Genomic DNA, 16,407 nt, shown 5'->3' on the forward strand with positions numbered 1-16,407 from the left:
CTGAGGATGGCAAACACCACAAAGTGGAAAGTAGAAACGCATATTTGTATAGAATATACAACAACTTGTAATACATTAATCAACAATATTCCTAGCTCATAAATGGTACAAATAACAATTCAAGAAAAGAGTGTCATTCATATTAACCAAATAATATAGGAAAGTGTTACCTTTTGTGAAGAGCTATATGCATCATAGAAACCTGGAGAGTAGTGCGTAAATAATTTGGGGGGGGGGGCGGGTTAAGCTACCCCAAATAAGTGAACAGGATAATGCTATTTTGAAAGCCCCATTCATAGCTGAGACCTCTCACTCGAAGTAGATAAGCAATATAACTGGTATTATTACAAGAGTCACTGAGGAAGATGGTTTTGGTTGAAAATGAAACATAGTTCCTAGGGCCCATTTTGACTCTTGGGTAATGAACTAATAAACTTTTGTCACATTGCCATTGTCAGTTTGTTTATTTTGGATGGATTGATGCCAGAATATTATGAAATTTTCCTAACCTTTTAGTTCAACCTTTACTAGAAGCTATAAATTCTATTTTTCTCTATAGCTCTCTTTCATCAGTATAGACAGATTTAAAAAGTAGTTTTACTACCAAAACAAGGGACAGATCTAGCCGATGTAAGATCGTATTACTCTGTAAGATTTTAATGTCTTTATTAGCAAGTAGGCAAGAGGATAATTAGTAGCTTTATTGCCCCAGATCAAACAGGCTACATCCCAGGAAGATCTATATCTACAAATATAAGAAATGTCCTAAATTTAATAGAATTATTTATTGCATTTGTATTCTACCCTCCCCTGAGGGTCAGGGCAATTCACAGAGAACATAAAGAACACCACATCAAACTTGGTTTTGACATCATAAGTTCCATCATAAGTTCTTCCTGGACACAGAGAAATCTTTTGACATGGTTGACTACTCTTATCTACCTCAGTGTCTTGAAGTATTTGGATCTGGAAGCTGTGAAAGACAGACTAGATTCCTCTTCTCTTGAAGAGCAACCAATGAGAACTAAAGGAATGTTGAGAGAAGACTTGGAAAACAGCCATAACTCTGTGTGATTGAGGATTTGTTATTAAAGGGGGCTGGGTTACCCTGTCTGTAGATGTTTCTACAGACAGGTGAAGGACCTGCAGAGGGAAATGGTCATGGCTATTGCATATTTATGAGCCTCTTGTGGCGCAGAGTGGTAAGGCAGCGATATGCTGTCTGAAGCTGTCTGCCCATGAGGTTGGGAGTTCAATCCCAGCAGCCGGCTCAAGGTTGACTCAGCCTTCCATCTTTCCGAGGTCGGTAAAATGAGTACCCAGCTTGCTGGGGGGTAAACGGTAATGACTGGGGAAGGCACTGGCAAACCACCCCGTATTGAGTCTGCCATGAAAACGCTGGAGGGCGTCACCCCAAGGGTCAGACATGACTCGATGCTTGCACAGGGGATACCTTTACCTTTACCTTTTATTGCATATTTTAAAAGAGACAAGGAGGCCAGTGAATGTGGCATCCTGACTGACCTGTAACCCTAAACCTAAGACAGGTGCAGAAGGAGGTGCTCTATATGAGTGGAAAGGGGCATTACTGAAGTTTTTACGAGTGGGCAAGGGATGTATTTAATGAGACATTATTTTTTCTAGTCGGTATATTCAGGGATGTGAAATGAAGTTGTCCTCTTTCTGCTTTACTCTTTAATATCACTATTGAAACTCTAGCTTATGTAACAAAGGATGCAAAGAGCATTTGGGGTGTAAGAGTTGGTTTAGATCAGTATAAAGTTAATATTTTGGCTGACAATATTGTTATCTAATTCATAAAAAAAATCTAGCATGATACTAGGAGTTTATGCCGAGATATCAGGCTATTAAGTGAACATTAATAACACTGATGTACTCTATTTCAATTTATGAGAGTATGATTTATCCCCTAAAAACTGGTTATTTGAGATGAGATCAAGCAATAAATTTGTAACTTATGTAGATGTTAAACTTGTGAAAAATCAAGCTTGTCTTTATCAAAATAACTTCAGGGAGACTCTAGCTAAGATTAAAAGGTGCTTTAACCTTTGTAAGTCTTATACACTCTTGTTACTTGGGCATATAAGTGCACTGAAAATAACACTCATTTGTAAAAGAAATTATTTGTTATTTAATGTGCTTAATATAATCTGTAATGACATTTTAAAGATTGGCAGAATGAAATAAATAGATTCATCTGGGATTTCAGAAAAGCTTCTTTACTGTCTTACTTTTCATTACAACTGATAGAGTTGTGTTTCAGAGGAGCTGGAAGCCAGTTTGACAGTCCCAAAAGGAGCACAAAAAAGTCTAGACACGTGTCAATTGATTAGATTAACAGCTCTGAGGAATGGGAAAAGTACACAGCAGACTAAACTGGTTTGGAAACCAATAATGAAAAAGTTATTTTGTATTATAATTTTATGACTAACTTGTTTGTATAGAATATTTTTTCTTCCAAAAAAAGAAAAGCGTATCCATAAACTTGGAGGGACATCTACATGTATACCCAGCTGAGAGGAGAATTAACCAAAAGGAATTTTTAAAAAATGGCCTTTGGAGGCCTGAAAATACTCCTAAAGAAGTCAGAATTTGAGTATCAGTTGAAGAAAAATAAAAGGAAGGGGAGTGAAAATAAAGAGACTGGGAGGAGGTTTTTAGATGAGAGAATTCCAAATCATCCCAACAGTTCCTAACAAGTCCATATATTTTATATTAGAAAAACCTTGATCAAATGAATATAATTACAACCACCACCAAAATACCAACCAAACAAAGTGAAGAAAAAGAATGACAAGGCTACACTGGTACCAAATAAAGGTTTACTGCAACATTGGTCCCAAAGTAACAACAGAACCCCACTGACGGAGCTCACAGCACAAACAGTCCACATGCATCACTAGTGACCGATAGCCCTTCCTGGACCGTTTATGCACTGGAGGTTTCATGCTGGGCTGCAGGCTGGAGTTTTAGTCGTGGCAGGTTGTCCCATCTCTTCATGCATCCACACGTGGGAGCATTTGGACCAGTGCACCTCATCTGCCCCCGATTTTTGCTCCTGCACGGGAGCTGGGACAGTGAAGTTCCCAGTGCATTAACGGTCCTGGGCAATGATGCTGTTCTCTCACAGATTTGGCAGTGCAAACCTTGGCTTGCTGAAGGATACCCTCAATCCCAAACAGATTTTTAGCAATGGGAGGGGGCCACCTAAGAGAAGCAAACCCAGGATCTAGACCAGGGGTAGTCAAACTGCGGCCCTCCAGATGTCCATGGACTACAATTCCCAGGAGCCCCTGCCAGCGAATGCTGGCAGGGGCTCCTGGGAATTGTAGTCCATGGACATCTGGAGGGCCGCAGTTTGACTACCCCTGATCTAGACCCTGACAGAAACCCAAACGCTAATTCTACTCACATCAACTCAAGCAGTTCTTATATAGGACTTAATATCATCCATACCATTTTCAGCTGAACCATTTGCTTACCTGCCTACACAATACGTGCTATTATGTGCAGTACAGTAGACCATGTGAAAAGGATATTTGGATTGAGTCTGATCAGTGAAATGTAAGTAGTCAATATGATGCAGGATAGACTAATGCAATTTTGGGCAGCATTAACAGAAGTAGCTTGTAAAAGTTAAGACAAGTAATAGTTCTTTTCACTTTGTATGGATCACACCTCATCTGGACTACTGTATTCAGCTCTGGATGCTACACCATTGAGAAAAATGCAGAAAATTGGTTCAGAGGACAGTGAAGATGTTTGGAGGTTTGGAAAACAAGTTTTATGAGGAAATGTAGAAGCAAAGGTGTTCATTTAATTTCCAGAAGGGAAGACTGAGGGCAAACAAGATAACACACTAGGAAGTTGTCATAGGAAAGTGGGCAAGGACTTGCTTGCTCTAGTTCCAGAGGGCAGAACCAGATTGAATGGACTGCAGTTACATGAATGCAGATTTTGGATGAACATTAGGAATAACTTCCTAACAGTAAAGATTTATTCAAGGCGTGAGCTTTCAAGTGCAAGCACCTTGAATAAATCTTTGTTGGTCTTAACGGTGCTACTGGACTCTGATTGTATTGTGTTACTTCAGACCAACATGGCTACCCATTTGAATGTTTCCTAACAGTAAGAACAGTTCTATGGATCTGTTTATTTGGATGTGGGCAGAGGAAAGCTCTCCATCGCTGGAAATCTTCAACGGGAGGCTGGACAGTGATCTGTTGGAAATGCTCTCACTTCCAATTTCAAGTTCAGCTCTAAGACTGTGGATGTGTAACAACAATCTCTTCACCTCAGTCCCTAAGCAAAAGAATAAAGGTCACAATACTAACATTTAAAAGATTATTTGAGCTGCTCTTTAAAACTTTTCTTCTTTATAATCTCATATGTGTTTGGTGAGGCCCCACTAAGCATATCTGACAAGGTGGCTTCTAGTCCCTATCCCTAGTCTGGAAAAAAACTCTTGTTAAGTCTTTCATTTTATTTGTTGCAACAGATTTCCAAGGCCACCCTCCAGGGAAAAACAAGCAAACCACCCAGCCAAGTTAAAGACAAATCTGAAAAATATCTTGTTTTTTGTGACATGAAAGAAAGGTAAAGTGACAGAAAAGAAAGTGGCCTCATGCTTTGACCTTAAGAATTATTTGAATAAGCAGGTATTTTTCTTAAAGTAATGACTTCAAATTAGATAACATTGTGTAAGGAAAATACATTTTCATACTCCGGACTCATGCAAATTCTTCTTGTACAGCAATCACTGCTACTAGCACAAATGAGCACATGCGGTTTATTTTATTGAACAATATGAATGAGCACTTAGAGCATATACAAAGAAAAAAGCAAGTAAGAAACAGAAATTAATTTACTTCAAAATGTTGTTTTAAAAATGACTTCTGAAATATTTTAAAATTATATTAAATGCACTACTTAATTCAGACAAAACTGATAAAACAACTTACACTTTCATAGTTAACATCAACATAATATTCTCCTTTGCAGTACTTTATTGCACCATTAAAATAAATATATCAAACAGTTTCCTTGGTGAGATATACTTTTGCATTTATCTGTGGGCTCCACAAATTATTATTTACTTTAATGTTTAATCAAATGAACATTTATTGGAATATTTAATTGGAATTTTTCAGAAAGATCATGTGGCCCTGACTCTGCATTTCATAAATTCATAGAGCAAATGGACTTGTCCCAAATATATCATGTTCTTCACAAAAACGATAAATTTACAACTATGTTTATGGTAAACTTTTGTACTATTTTTCATATAGGTAATTTACACATATGGATAATCCATCAAAAGGACGGTCTATAACTCTATACAACTTTACTGAAAATATTGATTTTACATTAATTTCTCTAAATAATAAAACATTTTTATATTGTCACAATTTGTAATGTACAGCAGTCCACACACATAGTGTGGTTATAAGCATGTGATAATAAATTTCTCAGTACAATATTCATAATCACATTATTTTTTCTACTTGTAGTTCTATCAAAACAACAATTCATCATCACTGAAATATATAAGAGAATTAACTTTTAGAAAGGGGTTTGTTTGCAAACAGAACTCTATAATACTTGGGATATTTCAGGTGGCTGAAAATTATCAGCAAGTTCGCTGCTCAGTTGATGGCACCATATATAAGGATAGATAAGACAACTATATTTATTTAGGGTGGTGTTTCCAGACTTAGTTGATTTCACTGAAAGTTAATTCCTCTCACTTGCATGGAAGAAGTTAGGCCAATGATCAGTGCTTTTTAAAAGCCTAGCCCAAATGCTTATATAGAAAGGTAAAGAGCAAGAAATATTTAAAAAGTGCACCACCAAACAGAAAGGAAACAAAAAAGTATGACTCAAGCATGCAAATCCACATACCATCCAAAATTTGCACATACAGTTAAATCCACTTGCCAATCAAATATATATATTTATATACATACACAACACACACAACTATGCAAAATGCAGAAAGGAAAAAATGTAGTAGTCCCCAAAAGGTGATGAAATTAAACACATGCATAGAAATGAGGATTTGTATTGTAAATGTGATAAAGCAGTCTGAGGTTTGATTTACCTTCACTGTCGGACATGGCATGTTGGAAGTCATCCATGATGAAGGCAATATCCCGATCATAACCCCGAGCTCGTGATTCTTCCCTCATATGCTGTTGAACTTCAGGCAATGAATGGCTTGACCCAAACTGGTCCCTAGTGTCTGCAGATATTGGAGGTAATGGTCCAGCTGCTGCTCTCGCCATTCCCATTGGCTGACCCACAGGGCTTAAAGGACTTTCTTCTTCTGAATTCTGTGCAACTATTGGGATTCGTCCCCTGCTCTGACTTATAGGTAGACTGGTTGGTTTAGTTCTTCCAGATGGGGCTGCATGGCTGAAAGGGATATCTAGAGGTTCAGCCTCCTGGGTTTTCAGCCTTAACGAAGAGCTTGAAGAATCTCTTTTCAGTGATAGGTCAATCCCATAGATTGATGATGGCCGGGAGGAAGGCCTGGATCTGCTGCCACTGCCATAGGGTTTGTCAACATCATCCTGTAAAGTGGATCTCATTGTGGTGCTCAGTGCAGCTCCAAGGCTGGTACCAAGGGAATGTACAAGTGTTGGTCCCATAAACTTCTGTTGGTCTGCAATATTTTTTCGAAGACCAAATGTGACATCATCCTGGAGAAGTCTTGCTCTGGAGGTTATGCCCCCAAGTGAAGAAGTGCTGGAAGTTAGGTAGGTTGAATAGTCCAGTTCAAGGTCCCTGCTTTCCTGTATGGGTGAAAATTTAGATAATTTGGGATCTATCAAAGCCTTCTTATGTTTAGACTGCTTTTGGTAAAGGAGAGCTGCTGGAAGCTGTTTGGCAGCTTGTTTCTCCAAGGTAAGCCTGCTTATGCTGTATTTCTCAGATTTGGGGAAATGTCGGTAGCTAGTATCTCCATGGTAATACTGTGAAAGGCCTGCCACGTGATCCAAGCTTTCTGCACCCCGGCGGAACTCTTGCTTAATCTGATGCTTTAGAAGCTTCAGTTCATAAGGATCTTCCATTGGGTCTTCATCAGTTTTCATGTAATTATGCAACCGAGAAGAAGTTTGCAATGGTGGAAGGAAATCTGAGACATCTTGCACCCTCCGGGCCTCAGTTGTTCGAAGGAGCCGATCAGTTTTGGTTAGATCCTTCTCATGAAGGCCATAAGCAGAGCTTAGAGATGATGTTCCTTTTGTAAGGTCCCCAATATCATCAATCAACACATAATTGCGTGGGGTGTGGTGATCTATATCTGCATAGAATGAATCGCCAGATATGCTGGAGATAGGACTGCTGGCTATGCTGCTCCTCTCATCCAGTCCCATTCTCAAGTCCAAGGTACTGTATTTACTACCCAAGTGGGACACGGCATATGTATTATCGGAGGATGAAGGTGCTATCATGAGGGGCTGATTACGGATCACATCATAATTTGTTGTTATCTTGGGTTCCAGGTATAATGAAGTTTGCCTTGTTTTTTGTGGGATCACCACCAATTGTGATGAGAGTTGATAGGAAGGCTGTTGGGTTGGTGGTGGCTGAGCCTGAGGCGAAAAAGACATAGTTGCCACTGTCTGGAATGCTGACTGGGTCTGATAAGGAGAAGCCTGTGGTGGTTGGTATAAAGTCTGTTGCTGCTGGTAATGTGATTGCTGTGTGTACTGAATAGATGCTTGAGTAGGAAGGGCGGGTGAAGAGTATTTGTACTGTGTATAAGGGCTTGTAGGAGTTGCAAACTGAGTTTCTGGTTGGGACTGTGCAGGTATAAATTGATCAAATTCTGTTTGCGGTGCAGTTCGAGGCCTTTCCAAGCCATGCTGAGCTTCTATCCTGGCAGGCCTGGTGCTGCTAACTTCACTGTCTGACATATAATCCCGTTCTTCTGCTACTCCTTGAAGATAGTCACGCTCTCTTTTTTCTCTTTCTTTAAGCAATGCTTCCTTTCGTCGATTGATGCCCATTTCTAAATATCGAAGCTTTGCATCTATTTCCTTCTCTTCCTCGTCTAGCTCTGCTTGCTTTTTCCGAAGCTTGGCTGACTCTCGTTCTACTAGATCCAGTTCTCTGTCTATATCCTGGAGGATTTTAGCTCTGGCCATAGTATTGCTTCTACATATCCTTCGGCGTGTCATTGACCCTGCAGTGGTAAAGGCAGACTGTGTTCCTGCAGCAATGTCTTCTGGAGGTGGGTTGGGCAGAGTCCTTTTGACCTTCTTTTGCATTCCTGCTGATGCTGCACTTGAAGAGCCTTTATTCTGCAGGACAAGAAACAGTATTGAATAATTATTTAGGCAAAATGACCAGGATAACCAAATTGAACTCAGCCCATCAGCCTGTCACATCCTTGACAATATATCAGGTTTTACGGACTTAGGTAGGTAGAAAACATCCCCCAAAGTGTGTACAGTTCTGATTCCCCATCTCAACAAAGATGATTTTTGAACTGAAAAACATGTTTAAAAGGATGATTAGCATTCTAATTACAATACTTTCCCAATGAGCCTAAAATGTTTTGGGTTTTATTTGGGTTTTAAGGCAACTAAATTGGACATGCTAAAGATTAGTAATATTATACTTTATTTCAAGCAAGTGAACAGAGAGATGTTTTTCTCTCTAAAACACCAGAACTCAAGAGCTATCAGAAATATTGGTGGGCAGCAGAGGATGACCAAATAAAATATTTTCTTCATATAGTACATTTGTAGAATTATCTGCCACATGATGTGGCAGCTATTTGGCTTGGAAGACTTTTAAAATGGGGTTGGATAAATTCATGGAGGTTAATGGCTCCTAGCTATGGAAATACTAGGGCACATAAAGCCTGATATCTCACTGGAAGGCAAAATCATGAAAATCCAGCTCACCTACTTTGGCTGTATCGTGCAATCCAACACAATGGAGAGAGCAATTATGCTAGGACCGGTCAGTGGTAAAAGGAAACCAGGCTGACAAAGAACACGGTGGTTAGGTACAATCAAAATGGGCACTAGTCAGAGCATTATACAATTAAAAGAAGCAGTGCAAGATCAAAAAATGTGGCATGGGATCCCATGGGATCACCAAGAGTCAGACATAACTGCATAGCTAACATCATCAACATCAGCTATGGAAGCTCACTAGAACTCCAGGTGCAGTGGGGACAGGCTCCTGCAAAGTCTAAAGGGTGTGTGTGTGTGAGTGGCACAGCTGTGAAGATTCATTGCCGTCATGGTTGGCTTGTGGGTTTCCAGGGAGGTGTATCTAGCTGGCCACAGCTGGAAGGAATATGCTGGACTATACCCTTGTTCCTCTTATGTTTCTTGAGGTTTTGATGGGTGCCCATAAGCATATTTGATATATTACAAGGTATGCAGACTTTGAGTAACAAATTCGAATAGTTTGTAAAACTAGTTCCTGACTTTCCTCTTTAGCCCAAGGTATTATAGTTAATTAAAACAATATAAATGTACACTATAAAATAACAAGGTTTCCAAAGAAAGCAACCCTAACCTGGTAGTTTCCCAGAAAAAGATAGGACGGATTCAATTCAAAATCTCTCTTTACAGTAGAGTCCTAAGACTAAGAAGAGGCTTCAAGCTTAGCAGCATGTTACAATGCTACTGCACTGTGTGAGGGGAGATATATTTACCCCCTTTGTAATTTCATGCAACACTTCAAACATATTAGCAGCTCTTAAATATATAAAATCATAACGTTGTAGCTATCCTCATCTAGAAACACGCCTCTATGCAATTTTTAATAGAATTATGTGAAATCAAATAAGATTTGTTATAATTTCTTAGTCGTTTCCTCAACATTCCAATAGTTCTTACTGAATAACTTGGACAACTTGAATAGAAAACAGAGCCACCTTTCCCCACCATTTGCAAAACTTAATCTAACTAGCTGAAAATGATAGAGAACAAAGTTATACTTACCTTTACCTGTTTTTCATCCAGTGGGCAAGGGCAGGTTAGCTGTGGGGAACATTCTAGACTTTCTACAAGTGCATTTAGGTGCTCTTTTAACACATGATCAGAATGGGGAAGAGTACCCTTTCTCTCTGTTCTCCTTAGCTGCTGCAGCAATTCACATATGAACATTGCAGAGAGCTCTCAGAGGGGAAGGACATGGGACTGCACAGAGGATCTCTTCAAGGACAGCAGTACCAGGGAACCATCGCCCTGTTATCATGTCCGTGCAGTCTCACATCAGGTCTTAGCCCAGATGGAAAGTATGGAGCATTTCACTGAACTAGCTACTGTTTCACCAACATCTGCTTCCTTTCTAGTATTAACAACTACAGAACAGTGCTTAGTGAATGGTGAAGAAAATCATAGAGTTGGAAGGGATCTCCAGGGTCATCTAGTCCAACCCCCTGCACATTGCCGGAACTCATAACTACCTGCCCACCCATGGTGACCCCAATTTCATGCCCAAGTGATCCCTCCACCCAAAATCTCCAGAATCCTGCCTGGTCTGGAAGAAATTCACCTACCATCTCACAATGGTAATTAGTAATCCCCTGGATAAGCAAGAAAGGGCCGCAAGAGAAAAACACTGGCACATCCCTTCCTGCTCACCCACTCACAATCATAACATCAGCATTTATATCAGATGACTATCTAGCTTCTGCTTAAAAACTTCCAAAGAAGGAGAATCCACCACCTCCTGAGGAAGCCTAATGACATTATTGCTCTGCAAACCACCAAGTGGCAGCCATGTTGTTTTGTCATCACCAACTAAAACAAAAATCCACCGGCACCTTAAAGACTAACAATGTATTTATTTCAATATAGGTCACAACCCACTTAGAGAGATATGTGATGGAATGCTCAACCTGAACTTCTTTCTGGAATGCAGCCAATGATCTTGAATGAATGCCTGATAATGGGCACTGCATGCTCACCATTTGTTATATATATCCACTTAGAAATAAGTTTGGCAGGGGCTCTGAGGACTTTTGTTTATCTCCTGAACAGAAGTAAAGTTAATCTTTCCTACATGCCCTTTATTCTGTTCAAGTAAACAAATAAACTTGCAATCAGTTATGCAATATGAATCCTTGTGGATAAATGATATATGCAGCTAGGTATAGTGAAAGGATGTCACAGTATAGTAACATTTCAGAATTTATTAAGAGAGACACTAATGAAAACCCTTTCAACAGTTCTTAACGTAAGAATGCACCAAGCACTCCTTGTTCCATGTTGCATAGTTGTTGAATGAAACACCCTCTTTTAACAGATGGATAGCAGGAAATACATCATAACAATTCTTTGGGAAACCATCTCCATAGAAAGAAAATCAGTTGGGAATAGAGCATGTAGCATAGTCTTCTGGAAGCTACATTGGACAAATAGTGGTCTATTATATTTGACTTGCAATGGCTATCTATGATTCCCCTCTAGAGTCTTGCTTGTAGGGTATGTCAAAACATTATCCATGGCGCCAATGTGAAATTTAAAGCATACATTGGTGACTTGTATTACATTCCCAAATAGCTATAGCCTCTTTGCAATAGGTGTGTGACGATGTTCCCTCTACACTGTTGTCCAAAGTCACTTAGACTGTATAAAAGAGGCCAAAGCATATAATTATGTATTTTCTGCAGTTTCCTCAACCCAAAATTGTTTGCTTCTGGCTCCACCAGAGCAGAGACCTGATTCCTTTTCTGAGAACGCCTCCCATCTGATCATGCTTAAAAGGTTGTAAAAAACCGATTCTGTAGTAGCCTTACTTTCCAGTGAGCATATGGCACTACTGTTGCTGTAGAAACCAGAAGACCCAACAGATGTTGAATGTTATGAGCTGATTGTGACCAAAGAGGTTACTGGGGCTTGAATAATACACACGTCTATGAAAGGGAAAGGCTTTCCAACAACAGAACTCAAAACAGATACTGTACTATTATCCTGTTTAATGAGGCTGTCCCTTTCCCAATGTATGAAAAGCTACAGGCAGTGAAGTGTAGGTGGGCTGTGCAGGTGAGTTGGTGGTCATCTTGCTCCAGATCACCATGCAGGCTTGCCTGCACAGCCCGCCTCCACTTTTCCCCCTTTGATAGTGGCTGGTATTAAGTGGATTCTTTTGCTCCAGCATTGCTGGAGAAACAAATTAATTCAGCTAAAATTGTGTATGTGTGTGTGCATTTGCATGCAGCACTGGACTAGGATACACATGCACTGCATGCCTATCCAACATGGTGGTGGGTCGGTGGGGGAATGAGTTTGTTATATTATTTAATTATAATGCAATTTTGGTTGAGTTTTTTTAAAAAGGCAACATGATTTCAGAAATGGAGGGGGGCATTCAGAGGCAGCAAAATAGCAGTGGCAGATGATTGGCTGTTTTCATCAGGGGAGGCTTGGAGGAGGTTGCCAATGGAAGTGATGCTATAGGGAGGTGGGGCAAGTGTTGGACACAGACCTGAAAAGCAGGAATGCCCATGTTTCCACATTGGCCAGACCTGACTCATACCCTGTTAATCATTTCAAGGAAGTCCTGCTAGTTCTATATTTCATGATCCAACCTCATCTCAGTTCTGAACTGGTGCCTGGAGACTATGGTCAGGTAGCAGAATAAGCTGAATCTGAATCCAGACTAGAAAAATCTAATGCTGGTCAGGAAGTCTGATGTTCTAGAAGGATCCTGGATGGAGTATAATTGTTGGTTTTTACAGAGCATGTTAAGAGCTAGGGGGTGCTCATGGACCTAGACTTGCACAGAAGTCAAGAGTGCCTTTTCCCAGCAACAGCTAACTTTATTAGACTCAGCTGATTTGGCTACATGGATTCCTGCTTTTGTAACCTCATGGCTGGATTAATGTAATGTGGTTTATATTGGGCTGCCCTTAAAGATGTCTTGGAAATTGCAGCTGGTCCAGAATGTGGCAATCTAATTATGATCAGGGGCTAGCTGATAGGAATGGAACATTGGACTTAACACGAAGGACTCCATTCTGTATGAAGGACAATACATGAGAAAAATCCAGGGTGTCTGGTTGCAGGTGTTTCATCTTGTGCCATCTGGTAAAAGCCAGAATATATATGACAGAAGAAGAGGGATGGGGAAGCTTCAAAATTGGATCATGGAGTGGTTGGATCCATTCCACTGGTAGTGAGGTTTTCAATTTAATTACCCATTGGGCCAAAACCATTTCTGGGGGGTGGGTGGGCTGAAATCAACTTCATTGGATGACTCAAGTTCTAGTACAACAGAGAAAGGGGAGCATTATCTATCAACCTCCTGCATAATTTTATATATCTCTATCATGTTATCCCTTAGTTGCCTTTCTCCCAAACTGCAAAGTTCCAGATTCTTTAGCATTTCCTTATAGGAAAGGTGCTCCAACTTGGGCAGCTATCACACATGGTTGGATAACGTACTCTGGACGCACTGCAGCAATAATTTGCAACTGGATTTCTCTGTGTATCATATTCTTCTGCAGATATTCGAGCTTTGCAATATCTTTGTTGAGATTCAGAAAGCAAAACTGCACAGTATTCCAAATGAAGCAGTGGCATCATCCCATCAGTCATTTTCTTACCAATCCTTTTCATAATAATCTCCACCATTGAACTGGTCTTTAAAAAAAAAACAAATAAACTGCAGCTGCATACTAAATCAGCATTTTTATCAAACTGTTCACTCTAACCCCAGGATCTCTTTCAATTTCTCTCTCAGCCAGTTTACAAATCATTAGCATATATTTAAATTAGGTATTTTTTGTTCTATCACGCATCAATCTGTACTTACATTAGCTGCTGCTTCCTGGACGTAGTAGTATTAGACATATTGCCTTACATACATTGAGGAACTGTGTCAAATTGCAGTTTCATGTTTCTCAGTCTCACTTGCACAAAGTGAGCAAAAAAATGAGGGAAAACAATATACCTTAACAAACATCCATGCTTCTTTAAGGGATGTATTTATGTATATAGCAATTCCAAACAATATTAGACAGAATTTTGGAAAAAAATTAATGTAACCAATTTTAATCTACATTTTTCCTTGCATTTATTCACATCGATCTTTTGTTTCAGGGCAATGCCTCTGTGCTTTGAGGAAGAATCTTGATGTATTCTCCTTGTATCCCCAATTCTATAAACCTTATCTGATTAAAAAGAAAATGAAATCCCCTGTCAGGTTTCTAACATACCAGAACTTTGTTTTCAGAATGAGACACCCATATGGATCTTTAGTAAATTGGAACTCATTAAAAAGTGTAGAATGCCACTGAGGACAATCTCATATTATAAAAAAGATGGACTCTTACCAAGAAACCATCAGAGTACTGAAAATGATCTCTTGAGGGATCTTCAGCTGTTGGGCTCAGAGGTTTAGGGTCAGACAAGGAACGTTGCATCCCCTTGGCAGACTTTGGGCTCAGCTGAGTACTTTTGGTGACATCAGCATGCACAATCTTCTGAGGACTAATGTCTTCACTTATGGGTTTTTCATAGGGTACAAATGCTGACTCTATAACTGCAGCTGGAGAAACAGGGGAAATGGGAGAGTAGAGAACTTTGGGAGATTTTGGAGGGGAAGGTGCTACCTGGAGTGTAGGTTCTGGTCGGAGATGAGTTGAATAACCTATTTCTAAAGGTGTTGGGCGTTTTTTGTCTTTTTGAGGGGAGGTGGCTATGAGGTATTGAGGGCTTTGGGAGTCTGAGTCTGTTTCTGTCTGACATCCCAAACTTCTGCCTTTATATGTCTTTTCTGGAGCTGAAATATGTTTTATTATTTCTACCTTAGCATCCAGTTGGGCCCTTATTGATGGGGTCTTTATCATCCCTACAGGTTCTGTTTGTACAGAAATCTCTGCTACTGTCTGTACTGCAGTACTGGAGAATTTGGAGAATGGCTTAGGCTTGTCCACTTCAGTGGTAATTTCATATTTCCCTCCATGAGTTTTTCTTCTTGATCTGCTGGTTGAGTCCCATTCATCTTGGTCCTCATCATCTGTCTGGACACTGGTATCAACACCCTTTTTAGTTCTCTGTCTCTGGTCTGTGTAGTTTGTATCTGCACTATCCTCATCATCAGTTTGAACACCACTCTCTGCTATCTTTTTAAGACATCTGGGCTCCTCTTCCATGGTTTCATCAAGTTCCTCATATGGGCCAAGCAGCTTTGGCATGGAGCTCCTCTTTTTTAGTTGCTTTTCCTCTCGCACATCAATGTCCTTAAGAGACATATCTGAAACAGAGCTTAGTATGCCAGACCTAGGAATGTACTGAGTAACACCATCTGACTGAATTGTGTACCAGGCTCGGCTTTGTGGAATTTCAATACCCAGAACAGCAGAAGTGGTTGAAGTAGTTTCCTCACCAGTCCAAAACTGGCTGTTTACAGCAGCTGCATATTGGTCTTCAATAATGACTTGATCTGTGGTTGCTGGTGGAGACACAGTTCTTGAAGGGTCATAATTATACTGATAGATTTGGTGGATTTTTTGTTCTTCTAAGTGCTGGTGAAGCTGCTGTTGAAGTTGCTGAATTTGTTCAATGTGTAATTGCTGCTGAGCTAGTGTTTCCTGTCTCATCATGAACTGAGCCTGTCGCTCTTCCTCCTGCTGAAATAGAAGATGGTGCTTCATAGACTGCAATTCCTCAAGCTTTTTTTGAACCATAAATTGCTCTTGTTCTCTGAACCTTTGTATTTCTTGGCGTTCCCACTCTAGCTCCTCTGCGAAGCGTTGCTGTTTCAGTTTCTCAAGCTCTAGAAGTTCACGCTCCAAGTCAAGATGCTGCTGTTTGCCTTCTTGAGGAGCAATGAGAAGTGTATCTTCATCCTGAATAACATCCATGAACGCTTCTGAAGCTGTAGTAAAGACAGGCAACAAGTTGGTAGGCTCATTCATGATAGTTTCTAGAGGGTGAGGATGTAATCCTGGCTCAATGTCTATGTCAGTAACCTTACCCTCTTTGTCTGATGACATTGTAGTCAAGAAACTGTATGATTTTGAAGATGCCTGGTTCTGTTGCAAGGTTGATAACGAGGGCATTTTATCAGCTGTTGGGAGAGCAGATAGGTCTCTAATCGAAGTACTGAAAATAGAACCTGGTTGCGTTGTGATTGCATAGGTTGATGGGATTGGAGTTGCAACGGATGAATACACAACTCCATTGGATGATCTTAAAACACTCCCAATGCCGTATGGGGATCCTACTGTTGGCACTATTCTTGCTTGGGAATACTGAGGTGCACTGATCCCCATGCCAGAAACAACTTGCCGAGTCTCTGGATAAGGACCAGTAATCTTGCTTGAGTAATCCACAATTTCACCTGAAATTACATGGCAGAGTTACTGTCCCGTTTCTCAAAACAAAACATTTCTTGTGGATTCTG

The 16,407-nt window shown here is 40.1% G+C and overlaps 1 protein-coding gene across 6 annotated transcripts in view; it reads right to left on the bottom strand.

Moving 5' to 3' along the window:
- Positions 1 to 16,407, bottom strand: part of PCLO (piccolo presynaptic cytomatrix protein) — a 134,836-nt gene that overhangs the window by 61,324 nt on the left and 57,105 nt on the right. For 5 of the 6 annotated variants that reach the window (XM_077337848.1, XM_077337847.1, XM_077337846.1 and 2 more), the window contains exons 6-7: positions 14,333 to 16,344; positions 6,122 to 8,330 (exon numbers count right to left, since the gene is read on the bottom strand). In XM_077337848.1, the coding sequence (XP_077193963.1) occupies positions 6,122 to 8,330; positions 14,333 to 16,344 (4,221 nt within the window). The remainder of the gene's footprint in view (positions 1 to 6,121; positions 8,331 to 14,332; positions 16,345 to 16,407) is intronic. The other variant, XM_077337850.1, reaches the window with a different exon arrangement.

The sequence above is a fragment of the Paroedura picta genome, chromosome 5 (assembly GCF_049243985.1).
Source record: "Paroedura picta isolate Pp20150507F chromosome 5, Ppicta_v3.0, whole genome shotgun sequence".
Classification (NCBI taxonomy): Eukaryota; Metazoa; Chordata; class Lepidosauria; order Squamata; family Gekkonidae; genus Paroedura; species Paroedura picta.